Here is a 27,186-nt window from a genome sequence, read left to right as displayed (position 1 = left end):
ACTTAGGTTTTCTAAAATCGTGATTACTATTTTTTTTCCTTCCATTGACTAGTAGACTGTTTGCTTTTGGTGTTCACAATCGCTTTCCTCTATTCCACCTTATTTTCTCTGTTTTTCTTTCTCTCCTTTTTTTTCCAAAACCCTTAATATTTATTTCCATCGTCTGGGTTTCAGCAAACTGCAGCTGTGACAGTAAAGTCAGCTGTAAATCACAGTTCATATTAACACTACTAATGAGTGTCATTTCTGTACTACCGTCTCACACTCCATCTAATCCAAGTCTGATTATCAGTCTGTGTGTATATATAATGTAACAAAGAAATTAATGTATACAGATTGTTATATGGAAGGTTTTTTTTATTTATTTATTTTATTTTTTTTGAGGATGACATTTTAACTTATGGAGTGAATCTCTGCTGTCAGGGCTTCGTAATGATGAGTATGTTTTACACCGTAGGAAAGTCTTCAGAAGCTGTATTATTATTATTATTATTATTATTATTATTATTATTATTATTATTATTATTTTTTATTTTTTTTTAATGATATATTTTCTTGTTTGGTTTAACTTTGAGTGAGGGAGGAATATGAAATGCCATTGAGAGATTGTTTACAGCTAGTTTTGCAGATGTTTCATAACATTAATGTAACTATAAATGGTTAAAAAGCATCATTAAAAAATGTTCATTGGCAAATCCCCAGGTAATAGGTACAAAACACCACAGGACATGCTGTTCGAGGACAATAAGCCACAATGGGGTGGTATGATGCAACCTAACATGGATATAATGTTTAATAACATCATGTCCTGAAGTGTTTTCTTTCTTACTTATTCAGTAATTACTTTTATACATTGACCTGAGGTTGCAGGATGATGTATTGAAATGTGATGCATGGATCAGTTTAAGTGTTCTAACCATGGGCCAATTTATCAATAGCGAATAGAGACATTACTTCTTGTTACACATTTGTGCTAATCTCCGAAGGATTTCTGAGTCACACTTCAGTGAATCAATACTTGACAAGATGTTTCCACAGTTTGGCACAATTGTGTAATAATAGACAACTGAATAGTGAAGAAAAGAGATACATTATTTTATTCTAGCGTATTTGAATACAGTACTTAATTATCAAGTAAGTCATGCAGCTACATTAAAAAAAAAAAAAACAACTGGTAATGAGTAGGTATGTTAACTTCCACACTGATGGCTCGGTTTATTGCTGCCCTGCGATCTGCGACTGATGTGTTTGGTGATAACAGCCTTAGGATCCAGTGACTATTATTGATGAGTCGGGGGGCCAGCCAATGTGCTCCATCACTAATCTAGCCATTGTAGCTCTGCCAGAGGTCTAGAAGCAGAGTACGGTTCCCTGTACATCGTTTTAAGTGCTCTTTATGATAAATGAAGCACAGGTTGTTAACGATTAGTCCAGGTATAAGGTACAGGAGATACAGAGAGCCAGACAGTAGGGTTTTTTTTTCCCCTTTTCTTTTTCAGATCACATTTTGTCCAGCTCTTCTGTTTCCTCTATCTGTACTTGCTCTTTGAAAATGTAACTGGTGATCTCTCTTCCAACCCTGTTCCAGCATTCTCAAATGGAGGAGTGTGGTTTCCACCCACTGAGGTCATGCATGCAAGTTCAGCTAGCGGTCATGGGCAAATGTTTTAGTGAAGTGCCGAGTTTTTTTTCCTTCTCCTTCCCTTCCTTTCCCTTCCCTCTCTTCTCTTGTTCACTCTGTTAATACACCATTTTTTGAGGCTTGCCTCAATACTGAGCCTGCCCTCGGGAGAATGTTCATGCATTTTGCATTTCGTAACTAAATAGATGTTGATAAACAAACAAAAAAAAAACTTCAGTGCTTATTGTTTAACTCTGTGGACCTGGCAAGCTGATGCAGCAACCTGCAAGTTTGCACAAGTAAAGCTGGCTGCCATGAAAGCATCTTTCAGTTCTGGTCAAACACAACATGCCAGGGTATGTTACCAAGAATGAAGGCCTTCCCAAAATAGTAGTCAATATACATGGATGAGGAGATGCCAAGGACGATTGTCTCAAAAAGGGTTCTGCATCACTTTCTCCTTCAGGTATACATTGAATGCTGTCGCAGAGAGCTGAAAGTGTCTCTCTGTGCTGAGCAGTCCCTGGCTCTCTTCTTCTCTCAGACCTGTACTGAGTGCAGAGGTGTGAGATCTTTTCTGGCATGAACGATTAGCAGAATGTACTGTACACAAAGTCCCTAACCTGGAAACCTGGAGGTAGCTTAACTGATTAGTGGATTTTTATGGTTATTCATGCAACAGGCAAAAACCATAATAGTTTAAAAAGCTGCGTGATCACCCACATGAAGCAGAAGAGCGATGGGTGGCATTGTTGGCACTGAAGCTCAGTGGCAGAATGCTCATTTGAGCCAGCCATCTGATTTGTGTCATCCACGTGACTAATATGAACAAGAAGGACTATGACCTCTCTTACCATCATATGGAAATCGCTAGACTAAACAAATGCTCATTTGTGTTTCTGTCAGCACCGGGGAGAAAAAAAAAAACGATTTGCTTGGACAAAAGGACAGTGAGATGGGGAAAAAAGGGTAGGAGTTAAACATAAGCAAATGGGAAGGGCATAACTTTTGGTTTTTTAGGGATTTAGAGTTTTGTTGTGTTATTTGATGATTGTGACTCATTGTGACTCTGATTCATGGAGTCAAATCCAAAGGTTTTTTGGAAGCACCTATGAGAAGTTGTTAGCTGACTAAATGTTCGATAGGTAAAGAATATTTCTTTTCAAAAAGAAAATGTTACGGGCTGTAGCACTCTTCCGGAGTTGTCGTTTCATTCCAAACAAAAAAAAATCTTTTCAAATTTCAGGTTGGTCTGTGGCTCAGAGGATAAAAATGGTTTCCTTAGAAATGTCTTAGATGGCACTGTTCATATCTAATGATTGTGCGAGTCCAAATAATTTAAACCATAGCAGCTCTGACTTTTTTTTTTTTTTAACTCCCCTTGCCTCACCAGATGACTCATAGCAGTGCAAGGACAACATGTTTTATGATTTTTCTCTACTGACTTAATGCTTTTTATTTACCATGTTACAGACAGACAGATCTTATTTAGTGATGCTACTCGTCTTGTATCAAACCAATATAAGCAAAAATGCTGTTTTAGATACCAGACTGAAAAGAAAAACCACTAAAACTCATCAGACTCTGTAGCAAACCTAAGTCTGAGATATCAGTGAAGTGCAAAATAACAAGGTAAAGCTGTTTAACAGCATTGTACCGGAACTTCTGTCCTTTTATTTTAATGTCTAATTTATAATCTGGTATTTTTCTAGTAAACCTGCAGTTTTGTGTACATCATGAGTATTTATTTGTGTTAATTTTGTATTTTTGACAGTCTACTTTTCTACCCATGTCTTGCTAGGCAGCTCTTTGTGTTTGTTACTCCTTTAATATAACTGGCTCGCCTCGTGAAGTACTTGTTAATTATCTAATGAGTTGGGAGCGGCAAAAAATGTGAAGACAGTCAGTCAATAGATATTGAATTGGAGAAGCAGCGGGACCGAGGTTGAGAAGTCGTCAAGCATCTGATGAGATTTGAAATTCGCGGTTGAGAATTATACGGGTGCGTTTCTGTGAAAGATCTTTTGTGCTGCTGTTTAATGCGGGTGTACAGCAGCGTCTCGGTGAAGAATTTGAACGTACCGTTACTGACATTTCACACGTAAGCACACTGGAGCCGTAAGAAGCCCTTTATTATAGCTCGGTAGTGCCTTTTTTCTCTTGATGGACAGAAACTCAGTTGGGCATCTTTAAGATGATGTCTCTGTTCCTTTCTCAGTGTAATTGATGGCAAGAGCTCCTGTGTGGAATGGCTGCTGCTGCTTGGCGTGCTGGGTGGCATGGCCTCTTCCCACTGGCAGTGTTTGTGGCATGGCCGTACTGCGGGGCTGGAATCGGCTGCCCGCCCCTCTGATGCCCAGCGGGATGCCAGTCTGTTAGCGTGTTTTTCTCCATCCCACTATGCCACAGGGCTTTGATTTGTAGCACAAAGACCACCTGTGTGATCCAGCCTTCTAAAACAGTAGACGAGGAGCCTACCTCCCCCAGCCTGCAAACACAAAAATGCACGTTTATCACCAGATGACAGAATGCCTGTCTCCAATCCGCTCGTATCCACATTCAGAGCCTGTCAAAACACTCTTCTTGTCTTGTCAGAGTGATGTGGCGTCCATAGACGTCCTGACAAACAGAATAAGCATTTGCGTGGTGTGACCTAGCGTCTGCTCGCCGAGTATCATGTATTTCTAAAATGAAATTAAACCAGTTGAAACCAAGTAAACAGAAGGATTTAGGCTATGATGAAAGAGGTGCATTCATTTATTATATACAACATGTATAGCTGTGTTTGTGTGTTACTGATGATAATGGGTGGTTTATGTGAAGTGCTTTTTTTTGTCATTTAATTAATTAATTTATTTTTTTTACTAGAATGTGGAATATTAAGGCAATGGCTGTGGAAACTGTGTGCACCAGAAACTAATTCTCTCTCTCTCTCTCTCTCTCTCTCACTCTTGCTCTTTCTCTTTCTCTCTCTTGCTTCTTCTCTCGCTCTTTCTCTTCTTCTCTCGCTCTTTCTCTCTTGCTTCTTCTCTCACGCTCTTTCTCACTCTTGCCTCTTCTCTCACGCTCTTTCTCACTCTTGCCTCTTCTCTCACGTTCTTTCTCACTCTTGCCTCTTCTCTCACGTTCTTTCTCACTCTTGCCTCTTCTCTCACGTTCTTTCTCACTCTTGCCTCTTCTCTCACGTTCTTTCTCACTCTTGCCTCTTCTCTCACGTTCTTTCTCACTCTTGCCTCTTCTCTCTCTCTTTCTCTCTCTTGCCTCTTTTCTCACTCTCTGGCAGCATTTTAGTGGCTTCAAACCCAAAGTGACAGTGAGGTTTTTTTTTTTTTTTTTTTTTTTTTTTTAATTTTTTGAACAGCATTATTGTGTTTTTTATAGAATTGGCTTTCTTGAAAATGCAAGCCTTCTAGCTGATTCTATTATTGCTGAGTAGTTATAATCAATAAAAACGTTTGCTTGACATGATGGCCGGGCATATGGTACAACATTCTCAAGTTATTCTGCACATATAATACAAGTCTCATTCTATCACACACGCACACACACACACACACACGGCTCATGTCTGGCACTCTCTCGCTGTGAGTGGCCCACTGTCTGGCAGCTCTCAGTCAGCTGCGTCCTGCCTGCTGACAGTAAAAGGGCTGATTGATTTGTTGCACTGAACACTGGCTGCTGCTGGCATCACAGGCTAATGCTTCTCCCAGAACCCACTCTGTCTGACTCTTTAGCTCTCCCTGCATTTTGTAGTCTGCACATAGTTTTTTAGTCTGCTCTTGTTTCTTTGCTTTGTTCTCGCTCCCTGGTTTTTTTCCTCTCCGTGTCTGCATCTGCATGAATGTGTGTGTCTGTGTGCCATGTCAGTGTTCAGTGTCTCTGTGGGTACTGATGCTGAGGGCTGTGTCTCCATGGCAATGAAGGCAGCTGGATGTGTGTGTGTGTGTGAGAGAGAGAGAGATGGAGAGAGAGAGGGAGGGGGGGATGGCATTGCCAGTGGTATCTAGGGCAGGACAGGAGATCCAGTATCCAGCAGTGCCACTTCACTGAAGATCTTGTTCCTTATTCACTCTGTCTATCTCTAATTGAAAGGCAAGGCTGAAGTGCCAAACCCCATCTTCCAGCTCTCTCTGTCTCTTTCCCACTCAATCTCTTGCTCTCTCGTTCTCTCGGGGTTGCTCCAGAGCAGCCAGGCTTTGTTCGTTTAACCAGACCGTTCCAAGCCATTTTGTAAACCGCTTGCATGTACAGTTCACTGTGTGACCAAAAGAAAATACACTAATGAACTTCAACAGAAAGTAATGAATCATATTCACTTAAAGACTGATTACAAGTTCACTTTTGACTGTAGTGGACAATTGAGCTGAGAGCAGCAGGTCCACTGTAAATGGACAGGGCAGGAATAAGAGGATTTCAGCATCTAAGCTGGGAATATATACAGCCTGCTTAGTCTGATCGCTGGTGCTCCTTCTAACCCAAACTTCCCAGTTAGAACCGGCGCATGATCAATAAATCTAATACGGCTCATGAGCTAGCGGCACTTCTTAATGCTATTGGAAACGGTGGTCTCTTGTGCTTTGATGTATCAGGAGCATTCTGTAATGACTAATATGTAAAATGAGTAATATGTATCATCTTTATAGATATATAATGTCAAAGCCTTCTAAAGCATGCACGTGTACTGCGCTTGACCTCAGACTCTGAGTCATAGCTTAGAACCCACTGGGATCTGCTAGTTGTTTACTACGGAGGGGTGTTTATATTTTAATGCACATGAGTCATTTTATGTGCATGATGATTAGATCATTAGGAGACTTCTTATTTACTGCTGACCGTAAAGCTTTCATTACAGCGTTTACGTTATGTTGGAGTACCTGTAACACATGGCTTTGGAGGGAAATTCATTAACATGTAATGGATGATTTTTGAGAAGGACACGTTATGGTGCATTGATATATTACCTCGAAAAAATACATTAAAGTGTAATTCACACGTATAACCTTGGTAGTTATGTGTATTAAAGGTTTTATTAGTCACATTCAGATTGTTGGACAATTCTTGAATTCTTATTTGAAGAAGTAAAAGCTGATGAACTGTTGTCTTTCTCTTTCCCTGTTTTTCACTGTGTAATCCATCTTTTTGCATTTTCCCCTCTGTGGCCTAGCACAGGCACCACTCCTTTAGTATCTTTAAATTCATTTATGTATTTTGTTTATGTCTGTCTTGCACACTAGAATAAGCAGTATTCTGTCGAGTAAAAGTTGAAATAGGTAATATAAAAATTGTTTACAGGCTGTAAAACGGCTCCAACAACTTTGTCATACTCTCTCTGCCCTGTTTCTTTCTTGTTTTTTTTTTAATCATGTCCTTTCTCTCTAATTTCTGCTCTCTCTTTCCTCGCATCCACTCTCATGGCTTATATTTGGAGAAAAGTGGCATTTGTCTGCTCAGATGCTATATTGCAGGCAATTTTGTGGCGTGTGTTCCAGTCATGCTGTTCAGTCCGTGCACTCAGTCTGCTCTAGAAGATAATGCTTCTCTGTTTAACACTTTAAAACATGCCCTCTGCAGACCCAACAGTTCCAAAATGCTTCATGTCTCGCCGTGCCGGAGGCCGGCATCAGCCACAGCGTCTAGCCTAATCAGATTGGGCTTACATTCGGAGGCATGCTGGGATATCTCAGCGCCCTCTCTAATGCCATGAGCTGTCTGGCTGCAACAGATAGGCCGCCATTGTCTTGCTTTACCAGACGCTCTGCCTGTCTGTCTGGGTATTGCCAGGGTGTATAGAAGAGGTCTTTTTGCATGTTGCAGATCTGTTGTCCACATGGGTGTGTGTGTGAAAGGAATAGCTGAACAGTGTTGCCTGTTCACTTCCTGTCCATTTTGAACCTCTTGAACCTTCTTCAGCAGCTGAATATAATGCAGTTCTCTGACTGTCTGTGTTGTACTCACTGTCGTGTGTCGGTCTTGCAGGCTCCTGCAGTTCTGTGCTTCCATCCTGTGGTCCAAACAAGAACTGCATTTTTCCACAGCTTTTTTTTTTTTAACAGAAAGATGATTGAACTTTATTGTTGCTGTGTGCGCATCCATAACCTCATAATAAAACTCTTCCCCTTTCTTTTGTTTCTCTCTGTTCCCTGCAGCTGAATTGGAGTTTGTGCAGATAATAATCATAATTGTGGTGATGATGGTAATGGTGGTGGTGATTATCTGTCTTCTGAACCACTATAAACTCTCAACCTGGTCCTTGATGAGCAGACTGGGCCAGGCCAGGAGGCAGGAGCAGTCTCTGCAGCCGGTAAGACATTGCTCTGCTCTATCCCTCACTTCCAGTTGAAGTATGTGTATTAGTGGATTACTGCCAGCCATAAAAAAAGACTCGGCCTCATTTAATCAATATAGTGCGCATATAGATCTGGACAGTGTCTGGAACATTTAGCTTTGCCTTCTAAAACATTGCAGTAGACTATCATTAAACAAAAGACATGCACAAGAATTAGCCTACTTATTACAAGCTAAAGGCAGCATAGGTTAGAAGTATTGGCAAAGTGAACTCAAAACCTGACAACCTAGCCTGACAAATATATCGCCTCTGGCTGTGAGATTTGATTAAGGCATACTGTTCTGCTTCTACAGAGCCCGAATGTGGCTTTAAGCACTGTATGTTAGCCAAAGATCCCATTTGCTGTGTTTCTGATAAATATCCGCACTACTCTCGCTCCCAGACGTTCCCATAATGATTAAATTTGGCCCAGCTCTGTCTAGACGCTAGCGAAGAGCCAGACATGCACGCTGGCTGCTGCAGCGTGCGGGAGAGGCAGATAAACGTCTGAGTCGCTTTCATTTTTATTCATGAGAGGAGGGGGTGGACAGAGGGGGAGAGAGTGAGTGCAGAAACACTGTCTGGAGGGAGAACACAGTCTGGTGCACTCTGCTGCTTTGATTTACCACACACATGTTAATGCTGAGCATTAGCAGTTTGGGCTTTTATTTTAATTAGTATTTGGAGCGTTGTCTGGATTCAGAAGAGATTGTTCTTTGTTTTCTACCACATGCCATACCCTAACTGTGATGATGCAATAAATTTGACTATAAGACTTTTGAGGAGTCGTGTCCTTATAATCTGACGCTTGTCCTTGCTTTAAATATTTGATAACATACATATTTTGTGTTTAAATGGCATTTAAAGTATTCATTCTGTAATATCTTGTATATTGTGTAATATTTAAAACGGCATTGTCCTCTCTTAACCTTCTGTCTCTGCTGATAGGAGGGATGTTTCTGGCCATCAGAAAGTGGATCCAGACAAGGAGCTTCAGAGGTGAGTCCATTAACACGTTATACTTATATATACTATAACTCTAATGTGCGCTCTCTCGCTCTCTCTCTCTCTGTCTGTTTGTGTGTGGGGGTGGAATGGGGTTTGGTGGTAGGTGGTGCAGCTTCTTATTTGGTGAGGTCAGGGGGAGGAAAGGGTCAGTGTCTGAAGCAGGGCCTCTCTGTTAATCATTGCACATGTGTTGTGTCCCTCTGGGGGTTGTGCTGCAAATTTCCCCAAGTGTACGTGGCTTTGAGAGTCCCTGTCTGGATGCCTGCGTCTCTCACTGCGTCATTAATCACTGGCTTTCTCCTCTGGCAGCGTCTAGACAGCTGTCTGAGAGAAGAGACACTTTGCCTCTCGCTCCAAATTGCCCCTCATTAGCCACCCTGGCTCGAACTGAAACGCAGCCCCATAAAACAAAGCTGTCAGTCTTATTGGCTGGCCAACATGGAGATTTCCCACAAATGAAATAATTTGATTGGGCATAAATGCAGGTTCTCTTTCTCCACATAAAGCCTTGTTATTTACTAGCATTAGAAATGTCTTATGTTGTACGGTTGTGCTCAGTTTCTCAAATTAGATATGTAGCCCTTCAGATGACGGCACTCCCATCAACGAATGAATCCGTCACAGCCCTGTGCATAGATGGTGTAAATCAGATGGAAAACGTCTTCACACTTCAAGAGTCCCGCTTATAGATTTTATTCAATTTTGTGTTTTAGTGTGTTTTTCTTTTTGCTTAAGACACTTAATAACTAATGCAAACAAGAATACTGTGTCTTTGGATCTTTAAAGGACTTAATTGTTCTGAAATTAAATTCTACACAGTTAAAGGCCTTGGGTATTACACTGCCTTCAAATTAAGAGATTGGCCTATTAAGATTTCCCAGGTTACAGTGTAGACTTAAGCACTGTTTATTCAATTAGTAAATTTTTTTTTTTTTTGAGGAATGCAAAAAGTATTGTTCATTAAAAAGAAATCATATGACCCTTTATTTATTTATTTATTTATTTTATTATCCTTTACTCTTTGGTTATTTGTAACAATTATTTGTTATTCCTTTAGCCTTTATTCGTTTATTTATTTCTTCTGTCTGTATGGTATTGAGTGGACATGCTTTTCACACAGAGCCCAGAAGGGGGAGTTAGTGGGGGTCTTAGGAGAGGAGACGATCAGTAGTAGGGAGAGCAGTCCATCCCAGAGTGAAAAATCACAATGTGAAAAATGCCATACGCAGAAATAGTTTATAAGAAAATGGAAGATGAAAAGTGTGATTTTCTTCTTGATTTAGCTTACATGCACTCTTTGTGGCAGAGGATGTAGTAGGCTATATGGTTGTCTTAAGATGGTATTAACGGCATGAATGTAGTCTAGGAATACATTTGGGCTTTAATGAATTTCTTGTTTTTATTAGCATGCTTGTTTTTAATTTAATATTCTGTGCTGTCACATTGTTGTTTTTTCTCTGTGAACCCCTACGTTAATATTTCTGCTAGCATTATAGTTGCATACTCTGAACCTTTATTTGTTTCATTCTCTTGCTTGCAGGTGGTCTACGCTCCTCATCCTCGTGAGCGCTTCAGCACTCCCTCATTCCTGCAGCGAGATCGCTTTAGCCGTTTCCAACCTACCTACCCTCTCCTGCAGCAGCACATCGACCTGCCACCCACCATCGCACTTTCGGATGGAGAGGAGCCGCCGCCGTACCAGGGCCCATGCCCGCTGCAGCTGCGAAACCCTGAGCAACAGCTCGAGCTGAACCGCGAGTCAGTGCGAGCGCCACCCAACCGCACAGTCTTCGACAGTGACCTGATGGACAGCCATGGCCCGTGCCCACCTAGCACCAACACAGGCATCAGTGCCGCCAACTGGAGTGCCCACGGACGCACGGAGGGTCCTCCACCCGCCTACAGTGAGGTCATGGGCCACTTCCCAGGCACGGCGTTTTACCTTCACCAGCACAGCAATAACCAGTCCTCCTCCGTGCCAACTGTGCCTGGTGCCAGGACGCGCCAGGGCAGCACGGAAAGCACAATAGTTCTGAGCAAAGCCAAGGACATGCAGAGAGGGGAGCTGGTGTAAGGTCAGCTCTACCTGCCCTCTCCTTTTACAGGCTACAAAGGGGTGTGGTCACTCTCTGGACACTCCCATGCACAACATAAAATGCGTCTGTCTTCACTACAAAAGCAAAGCCACATTATAAGAAGGAATCAAGCGGAGCAAAGCTTACAAAATAACATTTTATTGACTGTCTCTCTCATAAAAAGACACAGCAAAGCTTTGTAGCGCTATTTTGTACTTGTGTATTACATTCAAATGGGAGACGATATTAGCACATTTCTTTTTCCTTCTTGGTCACGTGTTCTTCTAAACACCAACACATCTACAAGTTTAGGGACTTGGAGTTGAGGATAGGTTTTCCATGACCATGATCTGTGCACAGATAAGAATTTAAAAAGTTATTGGAACAAAAATCCAAATCCTAGTGCCAAGGTTTTTGTGTGGGGGCTGGCGTGAGGGTCAACACTCACAATCATACATCAACATCAAAACCCACAAAAGTTGCACTATCTTTATTGTGGAAAAGAGGTGCAGGAAATGCAGTGCATGGCCTTTGTTGTTAAGGAAACTCCAAAGTTGGCGATCTGTAAAAGCAGTAGGGTTTTCACCTTACTTCTGCACAAGAGTTACTTATATCCAGCCTAAAATCCTCCTTCCCAGCTCTTAGACCCCTCATAGTCTTTCTTTGACACCTCTTGAGGTTAGATGGATGCTAGCAGAATTTTACTTTCACTCAATAGTGTCACTTTACAAGCAGAAATGTTATACAGTTATAAAGTAATTACTTTTTTATGAGTGTACTTTTTTTTTTAAGCATCTAACAGTCTTTTCTCCTGGAGCAGTGTTGACATCATTTATTTTCTCTCTTGATAGGCTTAAACCTCTACAGTAGATGATGATGGAAAGGTGTCATGTGAGCAGGGTGTTATCCGTGCTCTTAAAGCTATTGGTTTATGAACTGCAATCAAGGCTGTTGTTGTAATCCATTATATGTATTGCACTTGGCCCGTGACAAAAACCAAAACGACATTTATTTCTCATCAGAATGGTTTATAAACAATGAGGTGTTCAGCATGAATGGAAGCTTCTCTTAGCTTTTCCTTACTTGAAACGGCTAATGCTTCCCATTCGTGCACTCTGTCACTTTCGGTCCCTTTCACGCCACAGAACCCCATCTGTACAATATTGTGATGGATGGTGCCATAGTAACCAGAGTGAGCAAAAACAAACAAGGATTCAAGCATAGCCTGTATTGCTGTGCTGTCTCAGTGTCCTAGGTTTGGTAGGATAATCACATTTAGGAACACGGTAAAGCTAAGGGCTAAAGTAAGGGTTGGTCGCTGTAATATCTCATTAACCCAGCCTTCCTCTGATTAGATTGCCTTTTCTGCTTGTCCCTTCTCGCTCATTTCTGAGATGGGCTGCTATTTATGCCACTGGTTTGTCCTGTGTTTCAGGTGAAAACGTGGTGAGTTGAGATGAATTCCTGCTTAGGTCTGTGTTGGGGCAGGTCTTCATGTGTAAGATTTCAGCCACATGGCATGAAAAGACTCGAACCCAAGCAGTTTACGATGCCTAAGAATACAAGCCCTCAGTTCCATCGCAAAACGCTGCACTCTTCTATTTAATATACAATCATGTTCTTATTTTCAATCCATAGCATTGTGGGTATTTGGCAAACAGATCCAAACCATGGTGCTACATTTAACTTAGAAGTTTACAATCTGAGCAACCTTTGCTGTTCTCTATTACACTTACACAGAATGGAGTAGTGGTCAGCACTGTTGTGGTGTAAGAGACTGGATGCATGCAGGCCGTTAGCTAGCCATTGACTTTGACTAAATGGAGGTTAGCTAACCAGTCAAACTCTCTGAGCTCTTAGATGTTGAATTTTGACAAGTACCCAAAGGAACTTTTGCCTTGTAGTGCGGAACACATCCCTTTAATGTAAGACTGAGTCACCTTTTTAGCTCTATTATTTTTTTGTTCATCCAGGGCACTGAACATGGATAAACATTCATTTAAAACTTCAATTATGTTTCACTGATACATGCTTATCAACTGCCCTTTTGTTCTACATTATCAGTAGAGTTTGAGTATCACTGCCCCAGAAATCGGTGTTTGGCTGTCCTGTACTATGTGTGTGTGTGTGTGTGTCTGAGAGAGAACGTTTATTCATGAAGACGATGTGACCTGTAGGCTAGTTTGTCCAGCCAGATTACGAAGCCTGGTTTCTCAATCTGGCTCTTGACCTCAAGCCTTAACTGCCTAGAAGTACACTTGAAAGACAACGAGACATTAAAGTGGACATTGACTTGACCCAGACTAAACAGTGTCCTCAAGCATGGGTGTGTGTGTTTTGTTTAGAAAGCCAGCTCATTCTGCATGCATGTTCAGGGCTGGTTCCCTGATCAGATATTGAGGATGTAAGTACCCTAGTTTTCTCTGAATGTGTGTGTTTTTAGTCCAGGACTAGGTCTGATCAGTGTCTGTCAGTGTTGGGAAGGACGTGAAGGATTTTTGTTATTGAGCATTTATATAATGAACAGAGCCACTGTCTGCCCACTTCATTGTCCAGGAGGTGTTTTGGGCACAAATTGAAACTAGCCAAGGATCAAATGAGTAAACGTGGTTCGGTCTATTTTACTTCCAGTCTAGGTTTTAATCTGTACCTGGAGACCTGAACCTCCACAAAAGACCACAAAACTTAACCTTTTGTACTGCAATGCCAGCATTTAGTAAGGGCTTCTGCCAGCTTCCCCCCTGCACCATGGTCTTATTTTTTATCTCCAGTAGGTTGAGATGGACTCAGCCAGTAGCACCACTTTTGCAGAAAGACTCACCGACGTTTCTTTTTGTTTGGTGCCGACTGAGATGCTTTAAAGTGTTCTGGTCAGTTTTCTCCCTTCATTTACTCTTCCAAAGAGCTCTCGGAGCTTATCCTTCATCTGTGCTGTTTATTGCTGCTGCTATCGCTGCTGCTGCTGCCGCTGCTGCTTTCGCCAAACGATTGCAGGTCTGGCCCACGCTTGTTGGCTCAACCCTTGCCCCATCTAACGACCATCATTTCACCATCTCCACCCGGCTTTTCCTGCCTTGCTTTCTTCGATCGTGGTCCTCGCTATAAAAAAGCACTCGTTTTTGTTGTCCGTGGAATGAGGCGTTTTTGCATGTACGTATGATGTGAGCTAACTCGGTGCCTAATGTTCACGTTTTGAGCAGACGTAGGAACCCACTTGCACTCTTTAAGCTCCCACCTTTGGTGTGCCTCACTTCCAGCGGTGCTTTTTATTTCTCTGGTCTGTCTGTTTCCTTTTCTGTTTAATTGTTTCTCTTTCCCTTTCTTTTTTTTTTTTTTTTCTTTTGTAAGGTGCTGTAAATAACTTGAATATGTTATGCACACATATCCTACCCAATGGGTAGAAACCACAAAAGATATTGTTAATAGTGTAATATAATGTATAGATGGTATAAAAAATTTAACACATTGGTATCAGGTTTGTAAATGCCTACAGTCAAAATGTGCTTTTGTCTTTTTTTGTAAACAAAGGAGGTTTGCAAACAATACTTACGAATTACAGAATGATTACAAAGTACTACTTATTTTTCTTATGGATAATAACAATATTAACAGTATGAATGGCAGTTGTTCTAGGACAAGAGAGTTGCTTTAAATAGAATATAATTTTTTTTTAATCCTACCCCAAATAACATAACTTGTATAACTTGCAGTTTAATGGTAGAATTGGAATACCAGTGCACATCTAACACTTTCACATTTACCACAATCCTTTTCACTCACACCCTGATGGAGGCATTGAACTAGCTAGCAAGCTGTAACACAAACATTGTATTAAAATCATGTTTACAAAATGGATTTGGTTCCATCTAATCATTTGGCAGTCAGAGAAAGCTCTTCATTAGATCGTGTTTGGAAAGTAACAGCAGTGACGACACTGATGTTTATACGTCTGCAGTTTCTTTCCAATTCACCAACACGACAGAACTAGAATTTAATATAATATAATCAAAATCAAATGACTCTCTACATTCCCAAGGTTGAACTGGTGGTTTAGGACAAGGACATGTTTTACCTTGCACACAGCCTAGAAAAGGAGCAGCTTACCAAACGTACAGAAATCTTCAAAGCAGGACGTCTGTATGTCCGTGTTGAATAAAAACCATCAATCACTGTCCAGCATTTATGTAGAAATTGCATAAATTCTATATTATTTGAGGTACTTTGTAACCACGTAATAGCCAGTCTTAAATTCCCACGCAACTCTATGCTTCCAGTCTTTTAATAATCTAGCCACAGACAGCGACTACACTGACACTTCTACCATTCTTATTTCTTACTTATTTATTTCACACATTCTGTGTACGTGGTATGTACGTGGTATGTCGGAACAAAATGGGGATTTTTTTTTTTTTTAATCACGATTACTGCTGGGTGTCCACTGTAACTGTTGAGCATGTCCAAGTCAACTGAACTGAAGATGATGTACATAGCGACGGCATTTCATTTCTCCAGTGCTCCTTGCTAGGTAGCCTTGAGAGGTTTGTGGTGTGAAGGATGTAACCCTTAACGTGCGCCGACTGAAACTGATTGCGCCTCAGTTTGTTTTCCTCAAAGCATCAGATGCTTGTACACACCACCGCTAACCGTAGCTTTTCAGCATTATTGGTCAATACTGGACTGCTTCCGTCATGGACTTTGTATCATTTTAGTTTTTATTTACAAAACTTGTACCCCAGCGTTTCGTGTGTGTACGCATAAGTGTGTACTTGTATTTCTGCATACACGTACATACGTATGTTTATATACACGTTAAATATGTGTATTTTGCCTCTTTTTATTTAAGCAATTGTGATGTACTAGGTTCTAGGCCTAAGGTCTGTTATTGCAATACTTTTTCAGAAAAAAAAAGTTCAAAATAGTCAAAAAACGTTGCTCTAAATGCTGTTGTAGTCAAAGATTTTATGCTTGTACTGCTGTGGTCAAACTACAGCTAAACCATTAAAATGTAAAAAAATAAATAAAATACAGCTGTGTCCTTCCTTTCATTGCCTTTTAACAATGAAGAAACAGTCTGTACATACTCACAACCACCGAATTCAACTCTGACACGGATGAACAAAAGGTGTTTATTACAAGACTGGTTAGTCATTCTTCCCAATCATAAAATAGTGAAAATCTTGATTCATTATACAGATAAAATCAAACACACACTTATGGCTTTAGATGATTCCCTTGTACTTGCTTCACCTGCATTAATACACACATAACTTCTAATACAAACATTACAGCTTTTTACTAATCATTAAATATCTTGATTTGCTCTTTGAGCAGAAATAAATTCTCACACAATTTCTAAATTCAACAACTTTTGCAGAATGATTATTGCTATTTCAAGCTTGAATTGTGCCATCATAATATATTTGATAAAGTGAGACCCTTTTCATGTAAAGAGCACCTGTCCAGCTTGTTTTATTTATTTTTTGAGCCGCCGTGTAGACGCACCGTGTTGCGTTCTACATGTACGTTCTATAAAATACGGCGTAAACAAAATACGGTCTGCACACCAGCTGAGGTGTTTCCTACTATATGGAGAAGTTGACAGGTGCCATGCAGCATGTACAGAGGAAGAAAAGTGCTGGATGAAATGAAGGGTTTGTTTGCGTTCACTGAACTTGATCATTTGTAGGAATATTACACTGAAATCTGTCAAACATGGTGGCACCATTTCCCAATTATTCTTGTCATTTTGCTGTTTTTATGTTTTGGCACTGGGCTAAACAAGTGCTTTAAACCTCACTCCACCATTGTACTTTACTGTAGTCCTAGTCTAGTTCATTTTCATTCCAAACCAAGTGCACTCCTCATACAGTCCCCTGCTCAGTCAGAGTCTGCCTGACCTCGGAGTTATAAGTCTACATACGTGTCAGTGTCTACTTGGTGCTTCTAGTAGTGATTACAACTCCGTTTGTGTCAAATATCTACACACACAAAAATAAAAGCAGCATCGTACTTTATATCTCCTTTAATACCCTTAGGACACATCATGGGAAAAGGTACTTGTGTGGTTTACTTTCAATCTGCCTATAAGTATAAAATTATGTTGTCTCAAAAGGTCCAATTTTGTACCTGAACATTTTTGAATATTATAGTTATGTGAAAAATCCATCCATTTATTCATTACACTGCTTACCTACCCCTGGAGACTTGGGGCATAAGGCAGGGTGAGTATAATACCCTGGACAGGATGGCTGCCTATCACAGGACACAACTGCACACATACATTTTAGATACCAATCAGCCTACACTGTATGTCTTTGGACTGTTAAAGGAAACTGGAGTACACAGAGGAAACCCCTCTGGCACAGGGAGAGCATGCAAACTTCACACACAGAAGAGGCAGGAATCAAACCCCCAAACTGCGAATGAGTGAATGTTGTCTCTTTGGTTGGTTAAAAAATGGAGATGCTGGTTAATAAATGCGCAGACCTTTCCCTCACTGTTTTTGTGGCAATATTTCATTTTTCTGTCTGCTTGCTAGGATTTTCTTGTAGGTGTGCTGTTTTCTGACTAACCTCTTTTCTCTGTTCAGCTATGAACATAAACACAGTGGCAGAAATCACCATTATTTAGGTACATGTTCAAGTTTCTAAGTTTCATTAATTAATGATAAAAATAAATGAGGATTCAGGTCCTTTAGATCAAATCAATTTGTGCTAGGGCAGGAAGTTTGAGATACACATAACACATTTATACAGTTTAGAAATTACTGTAGAATTTTACAACCCTGCGAGATTCAGCATTTTTCTGTTAATCCGTTTTCTTCCGTAAAGAAACTGTGTCTTTGGTCTCCTGCAGTTTCTCAGCCAGCTTGTCTTTTGTCTCCTCCATTTTTTCAGCGAGCCGCTCTTTAGTCTCTTCCATGCGTTCTGACAGGAGCTCTTTAGTTTCCTCCATTTTCTCTGAAAATCGTTCTTTTGTCTCCTCCATCTTCTCAGAGAGTTTCTCTCTGGTCTCTTCCATTTTGTCTTGTAGATACTCTGTGACCGGAGGAGGTGTGGAGAAATAACCGTGTTTGCGGAGATACTGCACCGTGAGAGACGTGCCACCCATCGTCACCGTGTACCTGGCTGGCGTAGCAAGCTGTTCAGGACATTAAACAATTAGTAAAATTTTGACAGTTGCCCTGCTGCATATTTTGTGTGTTACTCACTCATTTTCTACCGCTTATCTGAACTACCTTGGGTCACGGGGAGCTTGTGCCTCCGGAGTCATCGGGCATCAAGGCAGGATACACCCTGGACGGAGTGCCAACCCATCGCAGGGCACACAAACACACACTCATTCACTCACACAATCACACACTACGGACAATTTTCCAGAGATGCCAATCAACCTACCATGCATGTCTTTGGACCGGGGGGGGAAACCAGAGTACCCGGAGGAAACCCCCGAGGCACGGGGAGAACATGCAAACTCCACACACACAAGGTGGAGGCAGGAATTTTGTGTGTTAAATTAGTGCAATTGATACCTTATACATTGCATAGGCTGTTAGGGCATATCCACCCTGAGAGTCTCGCAGAATTCCCACCAGCCTGTCCGGTAAGCCAATGTACTCCAGAAACGGCACCAAGTTCACGCCTCTGGCAACAAAAAAAAAAAAAGAAAAACAGCAATGTAGAAAGGTTTTAATAAAGATAACTTTTTGATGAGGATTGTTATGGATGGCCATTTAAAGTGGGATTGTAATTATAGTGGAGTTTATAATGACATGCTGATAACAGTATGTCCTGAATTTTCACTCCAGATGAGAGGGAAATGTCTGAATGAGAAATGCTGAAACACTTTTATCCAGGGAAAGAGCTTTACAACTGGCCTGTAACCCAGCACATAATTACCACTGAATATTTTCCTTAATAAAAACTTTTTGGTTCAGAAAAAAAAAAAAAAAAAGTTGCATTCAAAAGTTTTAAGATGTTTCATCACATTTTTTAAATAGAAAACAATTAAAATCGCAAAAGTAGCATTGCCAGTGCTAATATCTTATTATCTGATATACGAATATCTGAATGTGGAGGAAAAAACTTTGAGTTACTATAATATCACTCACTGAATCTGTTCATACACTTCTGATTAAATGAGATAAAACAAGTCAGGGTGAGCTGCAATAGTTCCACTTAGAGCTGGTCTCTAAGTTGATAGCTTTGGACTATAAAACAGCCAGAAATCGATACTTCTCTGATAAACAGCATGGCCCAAAGTGCTTTATTCCTCTTATACCACAGAACTAACTATTTAAAAAACCTGCTTTTTATCTCATTTATAATTCACAGCTACATTCAATGTGGTGAAGCTTCCACAAAACAAATTCATTCCTGTTTTCACTTGTGTAATGCATTATGTGTATGTATGTATATATATATATATATATTATATATATATATATATATATATATATATATATATATATATATACATACACACACACACACACACACATACACACACACACACACACACACAGCTCAAAAAAATAAAGGGAACACTTAAACAACACAATGTAACTCCAGGTCAAACACACTTCTGTGAAATCAAACTGCCCACTTAGGAAGCAACACTGATTGAAAATCAATGTCACATGCTGTTGTGCAAATGGAATAGACAACAGGTGGAAATTATAGGTAATTAGCAAGACACCCTTAATAAAGGAGTGGTTCTGCAGGTGGTGACCACAGACCACTTTTCAGTGCCTATGCTTTCTGGCTGAAGTTTTGGTCACTTTTGAATGCTGGCGGTGCTTTCACGCTATTGGTAGCATGAGACGGAGTCTACAACCTACACAAGTGGCTCAGGTAGTGCAGCTCATCCAGGATGGCACATCAATGTGAGCTGTGGCAAGAAGGTTTGCTGTGTCTGTCAGCATAGTGTCCAGAGCATGGAGGCACTATCAGGAGACGTGGAGGAGACCGTAGGAGGGCAACAACCCAGCAGCAGGACCGCTACCTCCGCCTTTGTGCAAGGAGGAACAGAAGGCGCACTGCCAGAGCCCTGCAAAATTACCTCCAGCAGGCCACAATTGTGCATGTGTCTGCTCAAATGGTCAGAAACAGACTCCATGAGGGTGGTATGAGGGCCCAACGTCCACAGGTGGGGGTTGTGCTTACAGCCCAACACTGGGCAGGACGTTTGGCATTTGCCAGAGAACACCAAGATTGGCAAATTCGCCACTGGCGCCCTGTGCTCTTCACAGACGAAAGCAGGTTCACACTGAGCACATGTGACAGATGTGACAGAGTCTGGAGACGCTGTGGAGAACGTTCTGCTGCCTGCAACATCCTCCAGCATGACCGGTTTGGGAGTGGCTCGGTAATGGTGTGGGGTGGCATTTCTCCATGTGCTCGCCCGAGGTAGCCTGACTGCCATTAGGTATCAAGATGAGATCATCAGACCCCTTGTGAGACCATATGCTGGTGCTGTTGGCCCTAGGTTCCTCCTGCAAGTTCCAGTTCCTGCAAGATGAAGGCATTCATGCTGTGGACTGGCCCGCCCGTTCCCCAGACCTTAATCCAATTGAGCACATCTGGGACATCATGTCTCGCTCCATCCACCAATGCCACATTGCACCACAGACTGTCCAGGAGTTGGCAGATGCTTTAGTCCAGGTCTGGGAGGAGATCCCTCAGGAGACAATCCACCACCTCATCAGGAGCATGCCCAGGTGTTGTAGGGAGGTCATACAGGCACGTGGATTACATCAAAGTTGGATCAGCCTGTAGTGTGTTTTTCCACTTCAATTTTGAGTGTGACTCCAAATTCAGACCTCCATGGGTTAATAAATTTGATTTTCATTGATAATTTTTGTGTGATTTTGTTGTCAGCACATTCAACTATGTAAAGAATAAAGTATTTAATAAGACTATTTCATTCATTCAGATCTAGGATGTGTTGCTTAAGTGTTCCCTTTATTTTTTTTTTTTGAGCTGTGTGTGTATGTATGTGTATATACATATGTGTGTGTGTATATATCTCCTTCAACAACCTTTTTTTCTCTCTCATTTGGAAGTAGCAAGACAGAATTATACCTCTGGATCTTGCTGCTTAAACATGAGTAAAGATCCCCTCACACAAAATCTTTAAATGTTGTTTGTGTAATGAGTCACCAATACAAGTCCCTATGTTAGCTGTCACTATAGAAACAAGTGTAATGTATTAAAATGAGTGTAGAAAATAAAGCTTTAGCCTAAAGCTGTGATATGACCAATCATATTTGAGAAATTCATCAATAATTCCTGCAGAAATTAACCAGAATTCTTGGTTGGTTTCTTTTGGAAGTTGACGTATTAGCTAGAGAGCAAGAATAGCAATATAGAATAGCAAGTGTAAACTTTAAACCCCAAAAAAACCTGACTAAACATTTTAGAGAATTGACATGCACTTACTTCATGGCTGCATAATAAAAGGTCCCAAGCCACACAGTGGAAGTGACAAGATGCACTGGCACCATCACTTTGCCATACTGTTTAAAAGTCTTCTTAAACCTCTGATAGAGGCCAATGGACTTGTCCTGCAGTGGATCAAGGTCTCCGGTGCTCTGTGGTGGGGCTACTGTCTCTCCCTGGCTTCTCTCCTGTCTCTGTGCAGCTGTTTGAACCTCAGGACGTGTCCTGTGGGACTCTGAGTTTCTGGTGATGCAGGAGGAGCTGAAGTAGCGTACAGTAATGCGATGTATATGAAGGATCTGTGTGCCAACACTCAGGTCCCTCATATTAAGGTTCTGGCACACAGAGTGCAGCGAGACAGCTGCAGGACACAGCACACGCTGCATCATCTCTTCCTCAATGTCCTAACCACTTACAGCCTAGAGTGAAGACAACAAAGCTTCAGTACAACATTTCTACTCCGTCACCTAATGTGTGCTTCATGTATAATAATAATAACCTGAGATAGGCACAGGCTCCCCGTGACCCGAGGTAGTTCGAATAAACGGTAGAAAATGAGTGAGAGTGAGTGTATTATAATAAATAAACAGTATGAACGAGGTCAAGGTGTGTCAATGTATGCGTGTTTGCATTGCTACTAAAATGACTTTAATATGCTTCCACATCAGTGTGGTTGACATGACGTAAGCATCACAAGAGCACTAGTTATATTTGGTAGGTTAACAAAACTGATCTGCATTTTTGAAAATCCATATAAGATTACAAAGTGACAAGAAAATATAATATATAAATACATATTTATATAAAAAAACATATCACAAAAGGTAAAAGTAAAAATTCTATATAAACTTTAAGGCAGTTTTGTCCCTCATTTTCTGTTCTCATATCCTCTACACTTCTAGGAGGGATTTTCACTCTGGGGATTTTCTACTTATTTAGCCACTTATTAGTCAGATCAGGCACTGATGTTGGGCAGAAGTGCAAGTTTGATTTTTTTAGTCCAAAGACATTCTATACAGTTGTGTGCTTCCAAAATTTAAGGCAACTGTTTTGGGGAAAGAAGCACATATGAGTGTGATGATCAGGTGTACACATACATTTGGCTATACAGTAACGTGTATCTATATTCAGGATTTGTATTAAATCTTGATTACACCCTTGATCACACAGAATGATGTCTGGGGCTTGGGGGACAGCTAATATCTGAATTAAGCAGGCTGAAGGAAAACACCGTACATAACAGACACAAGGTCACTGAGAGGGTTTCAGTGTGTGTTGATAAGCAGATGATGAGCAGAAATGTACATGATCACTGGGTATTGTTGTCTCCTGGCCTTCTCAGTACCTCAGGTCATACAGTCTTTTTTCACCTTTGCTGCAGATTCCTAACACTTCTGTTACATCATAAAGTCATTATCTGTTGTCCAAACAGGTTAATAGGAAGTTTCTGATGAATGCCATCACATCATTGACACTGGTACTGCATTCGTCTGGGTTATGTGCCATTTTACTTCTAAAGACTCAGCTATCTAGGTTATTCTGTTGTATTGAAGATATCTTAACTTCACTGCACACATGAATGAGAGGTAGATCATCTACATACTTCCTGCAAATTTCAAAATACGTAGCAGCACCAATGATGAGTGCAAAGTAGATGAGAAGCAACGTAAAGTAACTTATTGCCACAACCCTGTGAGCTATTTCAGAAATTTTCCTTGTGGCACCATTTTACCTCTGCATTTTTTTTTAAAGTTTCCTTTCCTACATGTAGACAGGGTTGCCATGGGCACAGTTTTATGCTAAATCTAGATAGTTTTGGATCAAGGTTGCAATAGGAAAAAGCAAGTCATTGGGTTGTGGTTTTTTGGACTACTTTGAAAACAGTCTACAGCCACCAATATCTTGTTTTAAACAGCAAATAATTAGAATTAAATATAATAAATCTCTACAAGCATACCAAATGACAAAAAAAGGGAAACTGTATGTGCAGAAAGTGTATTTCTGGTGTACAGAACCAGCCCAACCCAAACGTATATGCAGGTAAAACGTATAGCAATGTTTAGGAGAGGGAAAAGGGGATTATGGACAGGCTATGCTTAAAAAAGGTGTATATATCCAAGTAAATGTGTGCATGCTACAGTGACCTTGTTCCCCACAAAAAAGCTAAGAAAAAGAGGACAATGTGCAGGTCTTTGTGTGTTGAGTTGGAAACGCATGTTCATGACCAGCAAACAACAGTTCAGAAAGAGCAAATAGGTGTTACAGCAAAAATGGATGTATCAGTTTAGTTAGCTGCTGGTGACAGTGATGAGAGCAGAGCAATATCATTTATTTGGAACTGGTGTTGTGCAATTACTATATTGCACAACGCCAATAGTTATACTACACTTGTATCATGTCATTGCAGACAGTGTACACACTCTGGTGAGTGCTTCTGCTCCAAGCTTTCTGGAGTGGAAGCTGTCAAACAAGTCACATTATTTATTTTAAATAAATAAACGTTTAGCATATTGTTTGTTTAATTGCAGGTGAAAGCAGGTGACAAAACAGGACAATCAAGTGTTGAAAAGAAACATGCTAGCTGATCCACTTTCACTTGTACTTTGGACAAATGCTTAACACTTAAATGCTAGTACCTGAATGCTTATGTTTTTAGGTGTTTTAGAGGAAAAAACAAAATAACATTTTAAAAGTCCTTTCAGTCTGTAGCCTTCACCTTCAGACAGGGGGCGTGGCTTCACAGATAGTAAACAGCATGGCCCAAATAAACAAGCTCGAGAGTCGCGAGCTAGAGACACAGCTCTGTTCTCATCTGACATGGATTATTATTATATTCCTGTGTAACTACGTACATTTGAGGCCTAACATACATCCATAACAATTCAATGTGTCGTGTGATTTATTACTTCACAGTTTGATCTCAACAAGTCAACAGACTAAAATTAGAGTTTAGCTCAGAATAATACATTTGGCTGAGCACACACACGATGTAGAGTACAGACAGGACAGAGGACAGGACAGAGGACAGGCCCCGCCCCACACACACACACACACACACACACACACACACACACACACACACACACACACACACACACACACGGAGCTCTACATTACTGTGCAGTTAAATATAGCTTAGCTAACTGGCTAACAAGCTAACAAAAGCAAGCTGAGGTTGGAATTTCGTAAAAAGGACAATCATGTAGAAATGTGAGGCGAAGCTTACATTGAGCTCGTGTTGACTCGGAATTAATAACGTGTCTTCAAGAGGACGAGCCCCGCCATGCTTCTATCTCTGCCATGCATGCGCACACTGTCCACACTGCTGCACATGGACTGCTTCACCCGCGCAAAGCATCATGGGAAATGAAGTCTCTCGCTGTTAGCACGTGTTGTTTACATATTTTAACTTGGACGTTTAACGTACGTCTTAGTGTGATAGAACAGGTATGAGTTTTCTACATAGAAGCCCTGAAATGTGTGTGTCGTTATTTTAGCTTAATATCTCTATTTCAATTTCAGTTGAACTCGTAAGATATTTTGTCATTTCGTCTTAACTCGAGTTCTATCCTTATTTTTTAACATGTAGTTACTATCAACAGGACTCTTGTTTATCGAATATTAGTTTAGCATATCCCTTATACTGGTTTACAAACAGCCAATAAGCAACATGTTGCTTTAGTAGATACAAAAATAAAGCATACACTCACCTGTCACTTTATCAGTATCAGAATCAGATTCAGGTTTATTAGCCAAGTGTGTTGATGTTGACACAAACAAGGAATTTGGTTCCAGCTGTTGGTGACTAAAGTACAGATATAAATAACACTATACATTTAGCTTGGACTATACAAGACAAAAACAGCAAAAGACAAGACAAAACAGACTACTACACAAGACAATACAGACAAGACAAAACAGACTACTACACAAGACAATACAGACAAGACAAAACAGACTATACAAGACAAAAACAGACAAGAAAAGACAGACAAGACAAAACAGACTATACAAAACAAAACAGACTATAACAATCAAAACAGACTATATGACACTAAACTGACTATATGAGACAATACAGACAGTATGAGTATTAAATAGGAATACAGAGTATATGACAGATCAGTAATGTACATAAAGTGTTAGAGTGCATGGTAGTGCAAATAACAGTATTGTGCGTCAGGTCCGACAAAGAGTTTACTTTAGAACTTTTGTACAATATACAGCAGCAATAGTGTATGTAACACATTTTACTAAAGGCTTTACACCTGCTGGTTTATTCAGTTCTAATCATCTAATCATTCGGGTCAAGGTGTGTCAATGTATGTGTGTTTGCATTGCTACTAAAATGACTTTAATATGCTTCCACATCAGTGTGGTTGACATGACGTCAGCATCACAAGAGCACTAGTTATATTTGGTAGGTTAACAAAACTGATCTGCATTTTTGAAAATCCATATAAGATTACAAAGTGACAAGAAAATATAATATATAAATACATATTTATATAAAAAAACATATCACAAAAGGTAAAAGTAAAAATTCTATATAAACTTTAAGGCAGTTTTGTCCCTCATTTTCTGTCCTCATATCCTCTACACTTCTAGGAGGGATTTTCACTCTGGGGACACTGATGTTGGGCAGAAGTGCAAGTTTGATTTTTTTAGTCCAAAGACATTCTATACAGTTGTGTGCTTCCAAAATTTAAGGCAACTGTTTTGGGGAAAGAAGCACATATGAGTGTGATGATCAGGTGTACACATACATTTGGCTATACAGTAACGTGTATCTATATTCAGGATTTGTATTAAATCTTGATTACACCCTTGATCACACAGAATGATGTCTGGGGCTTGGGGGACAGCTAATATCTGAATTAAGCAGGCTGAAGGAAAACACCCTACATAACAGACACAAGGTCACTGAGAGGGTTTCAGTGTGTGTTGATAAGCAGATGATGAGCAGAAATGTACATGATCACTGGGTATTGTTGTCTCCTGGCCTTCTCAGTACCTCAGGTCATACAGTCTTTTTTCACCTTTGCTGCAGATTCCTAACACTTCTGTTACATCATAAAGTCATTATCTGTTGTCCAAACAGGTTAATAGGAAGTTTCTGATGAATGCCATATACTGGTTTACAAACAGCCAATAAGCAACATGTTGCTTTAGTAGATACAAAAATAAAGCATACACTCACCTGTCACTTTATCAGTATCAGAATCAGATTCAGGTTTATTAGCCAAGTGTGTTGATGTTGACACAAACAAGGAATTTGGTTCCAGCTGTTGGTGACTAAAGTACAGATATAAATAACACTATACATTTAGCTTGGACTATACAAGACAAAAACAGCAAAAGACAAGACAAAACAGACTACTACACAAGACAATACAGACAAGACAAAACAGACTATACAAGACAAAAACAGACAAGAAAAGACAGACAAGACAAAACAGACTATACAAAACAAAACAGACTATAACAATCAAAACAGACTATATGAGACTAAACTGACTATATGAGACAATACAGACAGTATGAGTATTAAATAGGAATACAGAGTATATGACAGTTCAGTAATGTACATAAAGTGTTAGAGTGCATGGTAGTGCAAATAACAGTATTGTGCGTCAGGTCCGACAAAGAGTTTACTTTAGAACTTTTGTACAATATACAGCAGCAATAGTGTATGTAACACATTTTACTAAAGGCTTT

The 27,186-nt window shown here is 40.3% G+C and overlaps 2 protein-coding genes across 7 annotated transcripts in view; one reads left to right on the top strand and one right to left on the bottom strand.

The window, feature by feature from the left end:
* ldlrad4b (low density lipoprotein receptor class A domain containing 4b) overlaps positions 1 to 16,056 on the top strand; it is a 68,057-nt gene extending 52,001 nt beyond the window's left edge. For all 5 annotated transcript variants that reach the window (XM_060870280.1, XM_060870282.1, XM_060870283.1 and 2 more), the window contains 3 exons: positions 7,768 to 7,922; positions 8,895 to 8,945; positions 10,495 to 16,056. In XM_060870280.1, coding sequence (XP_060726263.1) covers positions 7,768 to 7,922; positions 8,895 to 8,945; positions 10,495 to 11,028 — 740 coding nt within the window. In that variant the 3' untranslated portion in view covers positions 11,029 to 16,056. The remainder of the gene's footprint in view (positions 1 to 7,767; positions 7,923 to 8,894; positions 8,946 to 10,494) is intronic.
* Positions 16,057 to 16,141: 85 nt separating this feature from the next.
* Positions 16,142 to 25,252, bottom strand: fam210ab (family with sequence similarity 210 member Ab). Of its 2 annotated transcripts, none has more exons than XM_060870287.1 (4): positions 25,179 to 25,252; positions 21,469 to 21,887; positions 18,561 to 18,672; positions 16,142 to 18,169 (listed from the first exon to the last, which is right to left on the bottom strand). In XM_060870287.1, the coding sequence occupies exons 2-4, from the start codon at positions 21,855 to 21,857 to the stop codon at positions 17,837 to 17,839; spliced, it is 834 nt and encodes a 277-aa protein (XP_060726270.1). In that variant the 5' UTR covers positions 21,858 to 21,887; positions 25,179 to 25,252; the 3' UTR covers positions 16,142 to 17,836. The 2 variants fall into 2 exon arrangements, with proteins under 2 accessions (XP_060726270.1, XP_060726269.1); XM_060870286.1 differs by lacking the exon at positions 25,179 to 25,252 and adding an exon at positions 24,695 to 24,838.
* Between the last annotated feature and the right edge of the window lie 1,934 nt (positions 25,253 to 27,186).

Source organism: Tachysurus vachellii, chromosome 5, assembly GCF_030014155.1.
Source record: "Tachysurus vachellii isolate PV-2020 chromosome 5, HZAU_Pvac_v1, whole genome shotgun sequence".
In the NCBI taxonomy this organism is placed as follows: Eukaryota; Metazoa; Chordata; class Actinopteri; order Siluriformes; family Bagridae; genus Tachysurus; species Tachysurus vachellii.
The sequence above is the reverse complement of the archived record's forward strand: the minus strand, read 5'-3'. Positions and strand labels throughout refer to the sequence as shown.